Source organism: Stigmatopora argus, chromosome 19 (genome assembly GCF_051989625.1).
Source record: "Stigmatopora argus isolate UIUO_Sarg chromosome 19, RoL_Sarg_1.0, whole genome shotgun sequence".
Classification (NCBI taxonomy): domain Eukaryota; kingdom Metazoa; phylum Chordata; class Actinopteri; order Syngnathiformes; family Syngnathidae; genus Stigmatopora; species Stigmatopora argus.
Window position 1 is genome coordinate 7,094,721 of NC_135405.1, and position 13,838 is coordinate 7,108,558.

The window sequence follows — 13,838 nt, forward strand, 5'->3', positions numbered from 1 at the left end:
CTAAGTCAGTGGGCAGTACAAAGTAGTAGTTCTCATCTGCCTTTTCCTGCATTTAAACTTCAACCCCCTTAAAAGAATAATTAAGAATGAAGAAAATCTTATTTTGAAAGTTATTTACTTCCATGACATCTGTAGCTTGAACATATTAAATAAACTTGTGCTCAAACAGCCCTCATAGTATCATTACAGAAACATAAATATAGAACTATAAATATTTGTATAATATAATATGTATATAAATATTTATAAATATATTTGAGGAAATATATGGCTGTTGAGAGGACAGTGGTGGTGGATTAAGTTGAGAAAATCCGCAATGAAGCCACAGCTTTTACAAAGTGCAAAATCGTTAAAATATCTAAGTGATCACTTCATAATGATATGATAATAATTTTTTGGACAATGATACGATATTTTGCCGAAATAACGATGTCTACCATAAATTTTGATTCAAGCGCCTTGGATAAATGACATTTTATGCACATTTAACACAACACATTTCACCATAAGCAATGAAAAATACAAAGCATTTTTGGTTTGTTTTGCACTAAAATGTTCCTAAAATATTTCATGCATTCATATGTCTCCTTTAAAAAAAATGATATACTAAAACGATAACAATACTGAACCTTGTTTTGGAATTTTTTAACTATTTCAATACCATTGTGCTTATTTAATACATTGGTTCAAATTGAGTAAATGTTGCGGCCCTATTCACCATTACCTGTACAACCTGGTTTTTGAGAATGACTGCAAAAAGGTTGAAAATATTGTGTACATGTTTATCCATTTGGCCGACCATTGAACTGAAACAGTCAGCATGGTTGTTGATGAGCATCGGCAAAAGGCTGACTTAACTGATGGTATGAATTTCAGCACAAATGCAAAAAGAACGTCCTAATGAGTCGCCTCTATGGCACACGGTGCAATTATCAGCAGGCTTAATGGCCCCCACGGGTGATATTGACTGAGCTGCAGCTGATCGGCTCCAGATGGACTTCAAAAACAGATTCTGGTATCAGTTTAGCTGCAGCTTTGTGTCAGGCGACATGCGTGAGCATGTTTTCATTGGAATGTGTACTAATTTAGAAACGCGACACGATATTTCTTGGTGATCAAAAGACAGCTGAGAGATGTTTGTCTTTGAATACATTTCTGCTTTGCGTATATAGGGAAGCAGACGTCACCCATAAAGGATGTAACAGTGAAACACTATTGGCTATAATAACTGCAAAGAATGTACGCTAGTATTTTGGGGAATAGTTTTCCATGGTTAAGTGAATTTTGTGTGTTTTTTTAATACATTCACAGAAAAGGTCAGTCCTAGTGGGAATAATGTGGTTTAATAAAGTGAAAAAAAACTCATTTTGTTGTTCTGATATGTAATAGCAGGAAAATACTTAAGTAAAGTTATTTGATTAATCCTGGTACTACTTTAGCCAATGAAATGTGAGTATCCTAAATGACCCGCCCATCCTCAATGTCATTAACAGCACAACTTAACGCACTCGTACAACACAAAAATGCTGATGTATAAATAAGTATGGTGTATTTCTTAAAATTAAATAATACATTAGCCATCATTGCCTTTAAATAGTTCTAGTTTTGAAAATTTGGACTTAAAATAACACTTATAACAGCTTGAATAGTGTTTCTGTATCATTGGGAAACACAAATGTTTTTCCAACATCAATAAAAAAATGAATTTTGGTGTCATAGCTAAAAAAACAAAAACAAAGATAACTCTGACTGTTAAACTATCTGGCCTGACAAAAGAAAGCCAACATTCCATTATTGTTACCATTTTTCTTTGTGACTTGACATTTTAATGGCACCTGCCGCCCGTTTTGGAACTGCAAATTGAGAATAGAACCAGGTTTGAATTATGGTTTTGGTATGTGCAGGTGTTCCCCAAAAAGCTATTTTCTAGTGTTATTTTCCAAGGCCACATGTACTCAAGGTGCTCATTCTTGTCATGTCCAAACATTTGTTAGTCATTAACTCAGCCACAAAACACACGGACCCTGCTTTCTTTTTTTCCCTTTTTTCTTTTTTTTTTTACCCCTTGCTTCCAGGCCCTCCCTCATTTTTCCAGTTGCTTTGTTTCTCTCTCTTGCTCTCTCGTTTTTCTCCCTCCCCCTGACAGTGGAACATGGATTCATTCTGCAGAGATTTTAGTCTCCTAAGGCTTTGAAAGGGAGAGGGATAAGAGCATAGAACTTCAAGTTGCGGCGCTTTTGGCACTTGAAACACTATAATTGTGGCTGGACTAATAATAAGACCTTTATTAAATTACCTCTTTTTTTTCTTTCTGATTTAAGATGCAAATGGATTAGCTTGATTTACAGCCTCTTGTAAAGAGTGGAAGAACATTGAGGAGCTTTTGGACTTTCTCCATATTTTGGAGGGGCACCTGGAAAATGAAGGTCAATGCCTCAACCTGCAACACACTTTAGCTTCAACCCGAGCATTTTTTTTGTGTGGAAACAAAGAGAGGAGGCGGCTCCATCACCACCTCCAAAACCACAAAAGTCAATCTGAACATCAGCAAGATTAAGTGAGGAATCATGAAAGGTAAAGTGTCTTTCTGACATAAAACAATAGGTGTGTGTATACATTAATGGAATATGCATTATCCTGATGACAGTGTATTTTGTAGCAATTGGGGTAAATGTGGTTGGCACAGTTTCTCCGTTGGAATCCTGGCTCCTCTGGTTTGAATTAGCATGTTTTGAGCACTTTAGAAGGAATTTTCTTTTCAGATACTTCACCTTCATGAGAGCATACAAAAGCCACATAAGATGATGGAGAGCCCAGATTTGAACTCTCAAACATGAAACAGTGACGCACACTTCCCTCCATTTTTACTTATTGCTCCAATTAAGAAAATAACTATCAAATTAATTCAGAGTATCTTGTTAATCTTTCTATGCCAATAACATATATTATATCACTGCCAATTTTGTTTGGTGGTGTGCCAGGAAAATTTCCATTTTAAATGTTATCCACACTTCTACTCACTTGGGAAACACTGATTAAAATAATAAGTGACCTGCAAATGGCTGGTAACCAGTTAGGCTATATCCTGTATTTCATCCAAAGCTGGCAATAAAAGTATGGTGATATTAAATAAATAATCTAAAAGTTCAAATAATTAGTGGCTATTTAACAGAGTAGCTCCAAAGGTGACAATGAAATCAATTGTATTATATGGTAGCATAAGGTGCAAGTGCACCTGCATCTGCTACACATAAGCTTCACATCTCCAGTATTGAGAAAGAACAGCTTTGTTGATGTTGGATTGGAAATTACAATCTGTCAGCTTTTTAAATCTCTATGCATGCGCTAGCATATTAGATCTCCCATACTTTGACAAAAAGTCTTCTGTGCCAGAACCAAATTTCCCACAAATTCAACTTTCTTGACTCGTCTTCAAGGGAAAAGGAGAACATAAGGTTTGGAACAACATGGTATGAAGGCAAAGCTTGCCAGGCGGCTTAGAGAAGGGCAGCCACATTACATGTTTCCCACACCAGCTTTGTGCTGAGCCACTGAGGTTTGACTGAAAGCCCAACAGAAACTTAAAAGTTGGGGTGAGGAAGTTGGAGAAGATACCACAAGTGGCCCAACAGCGTGAAATGATGTAAGCCTGTGTCATCGTTTAAAAAAAAAGAATATAAGGAGCCATGGGGGCGTTTCTCATCAGCTACAGTAGTAAGCATTAACATTTCCCAATGAATTCTTTGAATATTAGATCAATTATATAAAGTAGTTGACTCAAACACACCAGCAAGATAAAACTAAGGAAAGGCAAAATAAAAGTAAAGACTTAAAAAGCTCTGCGATTGGCTGGCAATCAATTCTGCATGTCCCCTGCCTACTGCCCATAGTTAGCTAGGATAGGCTCCAGGACCCCCGCAAACATTGTGAGGATTAGCAGAAGATGAATGAAGAAATTAAAGAAGATGCACATGATGCCAGATTGGACTGTAAAGAAAGAGTAGAGATCTAAACAGTTTGGAAAAACACAGTGTAGAAAGGGTGTGCAGCAGGTTAGGGTAATTAGGTAGAGATGGAAATGTGTGTGCTAGTGCCAGTAAGGGGCTGGCTCAATGGAAGGAATATTTTGAGGAGTTGATGAATAAGGAAAATTAAAGAGAAGGAAGACTAGAAGATGCAATTGTGGTAGACCGGGAAGTGAAAAAATGACAAGTTACAAAAGGCACCAAAGAGAATGGACAAAAGGAAAAAAGCAGATGGTTTGTTTAAAACATCTGTGGAGCTTTGGACCACTGAGTTAAATAGAATTCTAGAGGATGAGATATTGTCTGAGGAATGGAGGAAATGTGTACTGGATCCTCTTTCAGAATAAGGGCAATAAAATAAATGAAGAGTGGAAAAAAATCCCACCTAACCCCACCATTGTTTTGAAGTCAGTCTTTGCTTTGAAATACCCGCTTGACATAACAAATGTTTATGAAAAGCCGACAGCGCATTTTTGATCAATCCAATGTTTTCCAAACTGTTTCACATCATAAGAAAATTGGAATTTCTATTAGGAATTTTTGGAATCCATACAGATGGATTGTATCTCATGATTAATGTATCTTTAAGTAAATCCCGACGTTCTTTCCGACTTCTTTTCGACATCCTGTATCCTGTGGAGTAGGACACCTGTGTATGTTTTCCAGTTCCTGTTATAATTATAACCATGGCAACCCAACCACGATGTTTCTCCAATCCCAAACCGAATGTTTCATCTGTGCTTTAGCAGTATAAACACAGGCAGGAGTATAATATACCATGTGAATACCTGAGCATAATTGCCCTATTCTGCAATCTAAATGTTGCTATTTCAGTGCTTCCAATCCGGTTGTTCCTAACAAACTGATTATACCTTGTTTCACATGAAGTGATATTGTGTTTGGATTCGACTTTACTGATGACTAGCAATCAAAGCCATCTCGTTCATTTGGCTCTGGGAGATTCTGGGAGGTGGTGAAGTAGTCCGGAGTCATATGGCTGGACAGACTATGAAATCTAAGAACATATACAGTGTTTTCCTCAGCCAAAGAGAACAGCAGCTCTGTTAACGTGGTTTTCCAAAGTCTTAGAGTGAGTCCAGCCCAGTTCAACCAGAGCAAAAATATGCTGCCTCATACATTCCTCAAAGGGACAGAGGGGGCTCGTTTGGGAGGGGGTCTGGATGATCGACAGGTGTGCAGTCATTGCGAGGCATGGAGAAAGAGTGGGGAAAGATGTGTATTGCACAAAATTTATGACCTCACATTGGCAAGGTCCTTCAATAACATTCTCCAGCTTGGAAAATATCAATAAAATGTCATCAACTTATGTAGAGAACACTAAAGTGTCAATATTTTTGATTAAACATGTTAACAACACAGGTCCAAAATTATGTTGCTATATCTTATTCCGACAAAAAAATCATTGTTTCCCAATCCAGTCTAATGACATTAAAGCGGATGAACAAATTACACACTGTGTTCCATACAAACATGCATTTATAGTTATATTAGGTGTTAAAAAATGGTATTAACCTCCTGAGAGGGCAAGCTGAAAGTCACAAAAACCTTAACTCGTAAAATCCTGTCTCGTTTAACAGAGCAACAAATTCCAAACATTTGTCCTTGTTTTTCAGAGACACATTCCAGTCAAAGGGTTCTAAATCATGTCAAGTCAAGCCAAATTTATTTAAACCCGGAAACGAAGAAGAATCATTGAAGTTCAGGCGTTACTTAACTCTAATTGACTTGAGATTCCATATAAAAAGTACATAAAGTGTAATTTTAGTTTATTTGACATTGTATCATCTGTTGTGGTTTACAGTTTCATGGAGTTTGCCTGCTTTCACGTTCTTCCAACCATGATATTTTCTTAGGTGTGTTTCACAGCCACAGAACACCATCTGGACCAGATACACACTTGCAATAACAGTAGAAACTGAATTTTGTTTTAAATGTTTCAAGTGAAGTTTCAGCAACTGTGTATAAGACAGTTTTGTGATCTGTTAACTCTTTTTAAAATATTTTTTTATTACGGTGTAGCATCAAAACCTCCGATACACGCAAAAGGCTTGTCACATGACAGATATAATGTTTTTGGGTTTAGTGGTCTTGTCCAGAGCAGAGATGAGAGCTAATCATGCTTTCATGTGGCTTTTCTCTTACACTCTTGTTCTCTCATTGGGTTTATCTGGCCCCTGTTGTATCCGGCATCTGTACAGATTTGAATTAGGAAATGACTCAATTTATTAGATTTTGGAACGGACATTTTTCAGTTTTGGTGTTAAAACGTTAACACGTACAATATGTCATTTCAAGGCTAAATTGTGCACTTGTTTTGCTCGCTATCCAGTTTTCCATCCATGCTCTGGACACAACATCAGGGCTTGGTCTGCTCTGCACAACGGCGGGTTTAATACATAATGTTATGTGTCAAGTATAAAAAAAACTAGACATGTTTTTTACGTTTATAGCCAAAGGTATTGGATGAGGCCAACTGAAATCCAGTCAAGTAAAACTTGGGTGGAAATGTACAATTTTTTGCTAAAACTCAATCGCTTAATACTCTTTCATCCTCAAATTGATCCAAACCATCTACATAGCAAATAAATGAAATCGCGCAGCATCATCACTTTCTATGCAATAATTTAATGGTTCCAACAAGGGAGGAGTCTCATATTTAAGGGGCTTATGCCATACGTACATTTCAATTACAGGCAAATGTTCTCTTATTCAAAAAGAGCTGAGTATATTTTAGTGGTTACACGTGGCTTGGCTGTGACTTAACTGTTTAGGTGTAACTTTGCAGTGCCGTGTTGTTGTGCCGCTGTCAGCTCAGCACAGCCCTGTGTGTGTTGGACCTGTCTGCTTCCTCACTAAAGTGAGACGGACGGCAGAACCCTTTTTTTCCGTAGGGAGCAATGAAAACATTAGCAAAGGAGAAAGAGCTGGTTTAGTGGACGGTGGGAAGGCAGAGCAGACAAATATCTGAGGGTGGATGCTGTTTTAGGTTATAAACAATGTGCTGATACTTTCAATTTTTGTGGAAAGTCCAAATAACTCTAATAGTTAAGTGCTTGGGTTAAGGAGTAGCTCGAACGACCACCAGAACCAGAAAGCAAACAAAAATTCTGGCGTTTGCATTTGCGAGACACTTTAAGAGCTACCTGATCTAAAGTAGCAGTTCGGTTGACTTTAAATCAACAACTTGACTGATTGCAGTAGTGTCCCCGGGTGAGTTGAGTCAGTTGTTTATAATACTGGCGCACCAGCCAGAACACCACTTAGACTGTCATCTCCATATTCTTTATATAATTACTGCCAAGATTTAACATTAATCTTAATTCACGACTTTGTTTTTTTGCTGGCAACATTCTACATTGTAGGGCTGTATTAAAATATGTATGTTATAATTTGAGTTTATTCCTCTACACTTTGACAGTGTCACTTATTATGTATAACCATTGTAGTCAATGCCAAGCAAATGAGACACCGAAGACCACATCAAAGGGTTCCGAGCTGGTTCACTAATATATAGACCACCAAAGTAGGGGGGGTCTGGGTGAAATGCTTACACACTATAACATAAAATGTTTCCTTTGGAGGTCAGAATCCCTTTTAACTTTTTAGTATACCCTTTTGGGTAGAGTTACCTACCCCCTTCTCCTTTTTCCATCATGTCCGGCTTACCCACATTTAAAGTGACTAAGGATTGCGTTGGGGACAACAATTTTGTCATAACCATGTAGTCAACATCATGACAAATGCTTTGTAACACATAGAATTAAGTCATAGACTATAAAGAAGAAGCTGTAGCAACTGTAAAGTCACCCATTGTGTCTGCCTGCTCCTATTTGAAACTCATATATTCCTCTTTGGCCTTCACGAAGCACATATTGTGAGTATTTAGGCGGCACACATTCTCTATATCAATTGATGGGCAGGAACACCTATGCCTGTCAATAATCAACTTTTTTCTTCTATTTTGACTCCCAATGTGACTATAGCCATTACATAATTACAATTTAGCACCATAACCCCTTTTTCATTGGATGCCGGTCCCTCCTTTGGAAAATATTTAACGTTTCCTTGTAAATCTGCTCTACGTTTCCTTACTTGACAACATATGCACATAATGTACTGTGCAGGTCATGTTCAATAGAGTTATTGAAAAAAGGAATTCAATCAGGAATGGTGATTTTCCAATACCTATTAGCCAAGGAAGCATAGGCGTGATGTAAAACATTATTAAACGTAGCTTTAGCGTTTTATCTCATATGTGAATATGGCAAATTTTAGCATACAAAATGGGGCAACCTCTTTTTGATATATGGCAATAGTAGACTTACCTCTTTCATCTTTCTCTCCTTGGCAGACAGTTACGGAGGATATGAGAACCAGCTTTTTAAAGGTAATAATCTTAAAATTGCCATTGTTTGTCCGGTTGCATCATTAAAAAAAGAGGAAGTCAACCCTCATTTTGAGCGGATGTGTAAAATAAACATGACACACTGGTTTTGATTTCTACAGAGGAGGATTTCAATGGAGAAGAGGAGGAAACTCATCAGTTCAGAGGTGATGGTCACATGCACACAAGCGTATTTCCAACAAACATATGCTGCATTTTATACATAAAACTATCTGAGCAATGCATCACTGATCTGAAACATAAATACTGATGATTCATATGATGATGTGTCCAGGTCGCACAAGAGGAGGTTGTGTGAGATGCCAGCAAGGCCATTCACTGCAAATGGCTGTCAAAATCCTTTATGCATTCGTAGCATTCCTCATCATCACTGTCGTAGTGCTGGCCTCACTTGGTGAGTTAAGATGGATTGCTTAATTAGAAACAATTATACAAGATCCATGATGTAGTCACAGAGCACAGATTAAAGCTTTCACGAGAGGAATTAATAATGATTGATTCTTATCGCACCCGTTAAGACAAATGGCCAACATGTTCTTACCTGACAGCTGCAGCAGGCCAACAGATGTTTTGTACATAGGAGCTGCTCTTTATTGGCTCAAAGAGCAGTAAATCAGAATAATTTACCATGAGTCAAATCTCACATGAGAGACCGAATCTCGGCGCTGACTTGAAATCTAAGAACTTGCTCCTGCGTGAGGCTTGGTTCAAGTAAAGTGTAAATGAGATAAACAGTAATACAAGGCGCATGTGCACAAGCGGTTTTCACTTTGAAGTGGCTCAATAAGAAAAATAAGAAAATCACTACTTTTGTATACTATCACCACCTTGTCTTTCTTTTGAAAAATGGTTTCAACAGAAGCTACAACAAAGCCAAAGGAGAATCAACACAAATGCATTATTGCGCTTTATATATCTGTATATTTTTTCCCTATAAAGCTAGCATTTCAGAATTATTGACTGCAGTTTATCCCTAAGATATTCATTTGTACAGTTCTGAGATTGAGGGTTCGATCCCAGATAACACACCTTCCTGTACAGAGTTTGTGTGGATTTTTTCCGGGTACTACTATATCATAGAGCAAACATTTAAAACATTTGCTGATTCATCAATTTAAAGCATGTTTCGTGGGAGCCATACGATTGTTGCGCAAACAGGTGGCGCGTACAACATGTGGATACGTTTATACGGGCTCGTGGAGTTGCATCACTCCCTTGAGTCAGCAGTTATGATGCGGAAAATATTTAACAATACTCACTGTTCATTCGTACAAACTGTAGCACTCTTTTGGGATATTCATGGGGGATTTTTGCAACTGAGCAGCTGCATAAACCTCAACATTTAGCTGCATTTGTTGGACAATGTAAAAAAAAAACAGAATTTTGTCTGAAATGACAATTGTTACTCATTTCTACTACTGATTACTTTAACAACTCGCTGATGTTAGTTAGACAAATACCAATGTTTTTACTTATTGAATTCCGAGTTACAATGGATTTTAAGATCTTGGTTAGCCTCACTTTTATTGTGTCCTTTTTGCACATCCCTCTATAAGAAAAACAATTGATGAAAATTACAAACTCCACTCGAGTATTAAGTAAATCCAGAAGTTATCAAGTGTAGTCTGTCATTGTCTACAATTAGAAAGTGTATTGATGAATGTTTCCCAATATCATTTTTTTAGTGTTTAGAAAGGTTGACTATCTTTCTGAAGAAGAGTCAGCCTATGATAAGAAGATTACACGGGCTCAAAAAGTCATGGATGGTAATACTTCTCCATTAGTTATTTTGCTCACTTGTTATTCATGCAGACTTCAGGCATCATAACTCTAAAACTTGATATTTCAGAAATCAGTAACTGCTCCGGCTGTCTGGATGTTAACGTGTATAGTGACGAGATAAAACGGCTTAAGCAGGAGTTTGAGGACATCCAAAAAATGTTACTGGGCCAAGAGCAGGTACAATAGACCAGAGTGGAATTAAAATCCAAATGTAGAATAAACTAAATGGTTTCACCAAAATTTCATGCTGGCTATTTATTTGGTGTTTCCCACTCAGGTTCTGGACCAAGCCACTCAGACTCAAACCAAGTTAACAGCCACTAGCAATCAGCTTAGCACAGATATGCAAAGCCAAGTTATGTCCATTAAATTTCTAAACCAGTTGCTGGTGGGATACCAAGACCAGGTGGATGGCTGGAAAGATGTGCTGCATGAAACTGAAGAGAGAATGAAAACTCTGACAGAGGATCAGTATGATGTTAAAGCTACTGCACAGCAAATCAACACGACAGTCGCACTAAGGTGAGTTTAAATCTATAAAAAAATAGACTGTGACATGATTCTAGACTAAAACTACTATGGAGTTTTTTGTGCATATGTTCTTTCAATCTGTAGCATATCCACAGAACATCTGAGCTGTTTTCATTGTAAGAAATCATTAATTTATCTTTTCCATCTTCTCTAGTACTATGTGGATTGATGCCTTGCAGAGAAAATCAGATGAGGAGACTTTGGTCCTTCAGAAATTGACCAGCGACTGGCAGAACTACAGTCAAGTTTTGAGCATGATTAAATCCAATGCAAGCACCAACACGCAAATCTTAAGATCCCTTCAAAACAGCATCATTGCTGACCACCAGAGAATCTCAATTTCATCTGAGATGTATTATGATCTTAGTCAGCAGGTGAGCGTATTGTATTGCTAGTGTCCGCATTTATTTTTCAAAAACTTCATTTTGGGATTAATAGCTTGCATCGTGGTAATGGAAATGTAATGTCGTTGACTATGTATGTCCTTTTCAGGTAATGAATCTACAGGTTCAACTTGACAACGTTACAACTTTTATGGATGAACATGAGGAGAACATGCATGACCTCCACTACCATTCCAAGTATGTTTGGTAGAACAGTATTATCCATATTATGGAGGATTTGCATTCAAAATTGTATTCTACAGGGTAGAATTTACTTTGAATTGTTGTATTCCCAACCCAACATTAAAATATAGAGTCCAAAAACATTGACTTAATGTGAAACAGATTTTACAGCAGTGCAGTTAAAAGTGTATTCATTATTGTTAGGTATTACGAAAATCGGACTGGAGAACGTTTTTCTGCATTGGACGGTCGCCTGAACTCCATCGAGATGGAGATAGACACGATATCATCCAGCATCAATGCCACTGTCAGTCACGTCCAGAGTATGTACAAGTACATCAACATTGAGAGCTCTACCTGCCAAAGCCGCCTGAGCAGACAACTGGAAGATATGCAGGTTGAGTCTACATAGAAATGGCAAAAGCTATTCTGGTGGTTTATACAGATCAAATTTTGATGGCTTTCCTTTGTTTCTTTATGTTTCAGTACATCAACAGCAGCGTATTGTTACTTCTTAATTCAGCCGACACACTAAAGCAGCAGAATACTTTGTTAAATGTCCGTTTGGATGTGGATGTCAGGAACTTATCCATGGTGATGGAGGAGATGAAGTTGGTGGATATTCACCATACCCAACTGATGAAGAACTTCACTATATTGAGAGGTAGAGTCTGCGTTCTTTGAGAAAACCTCGATGTCGTACCTCCCTCTCACTTCCATGCATCCATCCATCAACAGGTGCTCCAGGACCCCCAGGAACCAAAGGTAACCGAGGAGAGACTGGGTCAAAAGGACCTGTTGGACTGACTGGGGGCAAAGGGGATCGAGGCCCAATAGGAAGCCGTGGATCGCAAGGTGAAAAAGGCGTTTCTGGGCCCAGAGGTGCAGTTGGTCAAGCCGGTCCTAGTGGTAATAGAGGACCCACAGGAAACACAGGACCTAAAGGAGTCCAGGGTCAACAAGGACCACGCAGTGAGAGGGGCCAGAAAGGTGATACGGGCCCGCTTGGCAGAGCTGGGATCCCAGGATCAAAAGGTCCAGCAGGAATTCAGGGTCAGACAGGACTACCGGGTATAATTGGACCACCAGGGCCCAAAGGAAAACCAGGACCAACTGGGCCCCCTGGACCACCTGGATCCCCTGGACCTCCAGGAGTACAATATTCCAATGATCAGTCCAGCACACAGCAGAGAAACCGGCCTGCTGATGGAGCTAAAAGACAGTAAAGGGTTGAATTTGGACAAAGACTCAGGAGAGGGAAATGGAGCATACAGACAATGGAAGAAGTTGCTCCTAACCCAATCTGAAAGACCTGTTTAAAACAGGATATTTGAAGAGGACGAAGATTCTCAACAACGGTAGAGAGAACAACCTACAGATTGAGCGTCAACTAACACATTGCATTTTTGTTTCATGCAGGTTAGTCTTTAATTACCATGCCAAGACATATAATAACGGATGTGTTTTTTAAGGATAAAAATACACTACAGTAGTGAGCCATGATGAAATGTGCCTGAAATTGAATGTAAAAATTGGTGCCTTTGGGAAAGAGCATTATTCCTACATTCAAATATAGTGGGTTTACATTTATGGTCAAAACATCTTTCTCTGAGTAATGGCACTTTAAGGGTAAAAAAATTGTAATTTTGGGACTTTTTGGAGCAGGAACTCTGAAGAGGAAATTTGTATTTGTTGTGTTAAACCGAAGATTGAAGAATTAAAAAAATAAATGTTGTATAATTCAACCATGCTCCATTAGTATTAGAGAGTAGCACAAACCTGTATGTACAATATTGAGCTCTATCATTGTCATGGTTGCGAAAACATTTGTGAAACTACGGGCATTTTATCAACATAAACACAATTTGAAATATTGTTTTACATTAGTGTAGTTATAATAGAGCAAAGTCAGAAGCAAATCCTATTACATTTGTAATTACAGTCTGTATTACTGCTGTGAAAATCACTTTTCATCTACATATGGAAAAATCTTTTACATAACAGAAATAAAACTATAAGTACAGAATCATACTGTTTTCTTTTTGAATAAAAGTTATTGTTGTCATGAAATGCAACTGGCTTGCATTGAACAATAAAAGAATAAATTCAAAGGGTGGTCTTGCTTGTATTCGACTTGCAGAACATTGTTATTGTTGCCTTGTGAAGGAAAAGGGAGCAGCTTTAATAATAACACAAAACACATGTCAGGGCCTTCTGTCAAGTTTTTGAGCTTTTCTGACCATAATTTAAGGGGTTTTGTTAAGAATTGCACAAAAATGTTAATATTATGGATTTTTTTAAATTATATAATAATACAAAAATATTCATATAATCTAATCTAATCTAATATAAATGTAGACTAAAGTAACATGCATATCTGACAAACCATCATACTCTAATGCCGTGATATCTCCATTTATGAATCATAGCTATTTTCTGTTATTTATTTTTCATTATAATCGATACTCTGCCGCCCCACTTGCCTTAAACTACTGCATGAATTTTGAA

The 13,838-nt window shown here is 37.8% G+C and overlaps 1 protein-coding gene across 1 annotated transcript; it reads left to right on the forward strand.

The window, feature by feature from the left end:
* The first annotated feature begins 2,206 nt into the window (after positions 1-2,206).
* On the forward strand, positions 2,207-13,330 carry scara3 (scavenger receptor class A, member 3). Its single transcript, XM_077587296.1, has 12 exons — positions 2,207-2,574; positions 8,398-8,433; positions 8,553-8,597; positions 8,726-8,845; positions 10,137-10,217; positions 10,301-10,410; positions 10,511-10,755; positions 10,919-11,138; positions 11,257-11,345; positions 11,535-11,727; positions 11,817-11,994; positions 12,069-13,330. The coding sequence occupies exons 1-12, from the start codon at positions 2,568-2,570 to the stop codon at positions 12,554-12,556; spliced, it is 1,812 nt and encodes a 603-aa protein (XP_077443422.1). The 5' UTR covers positions 2,207-2,567; the 3' UTR covers positions 12,557-13,330.
* The last annotated feature ends 508 nt before the right edge of the window (positions 13,331-13,838 follow it).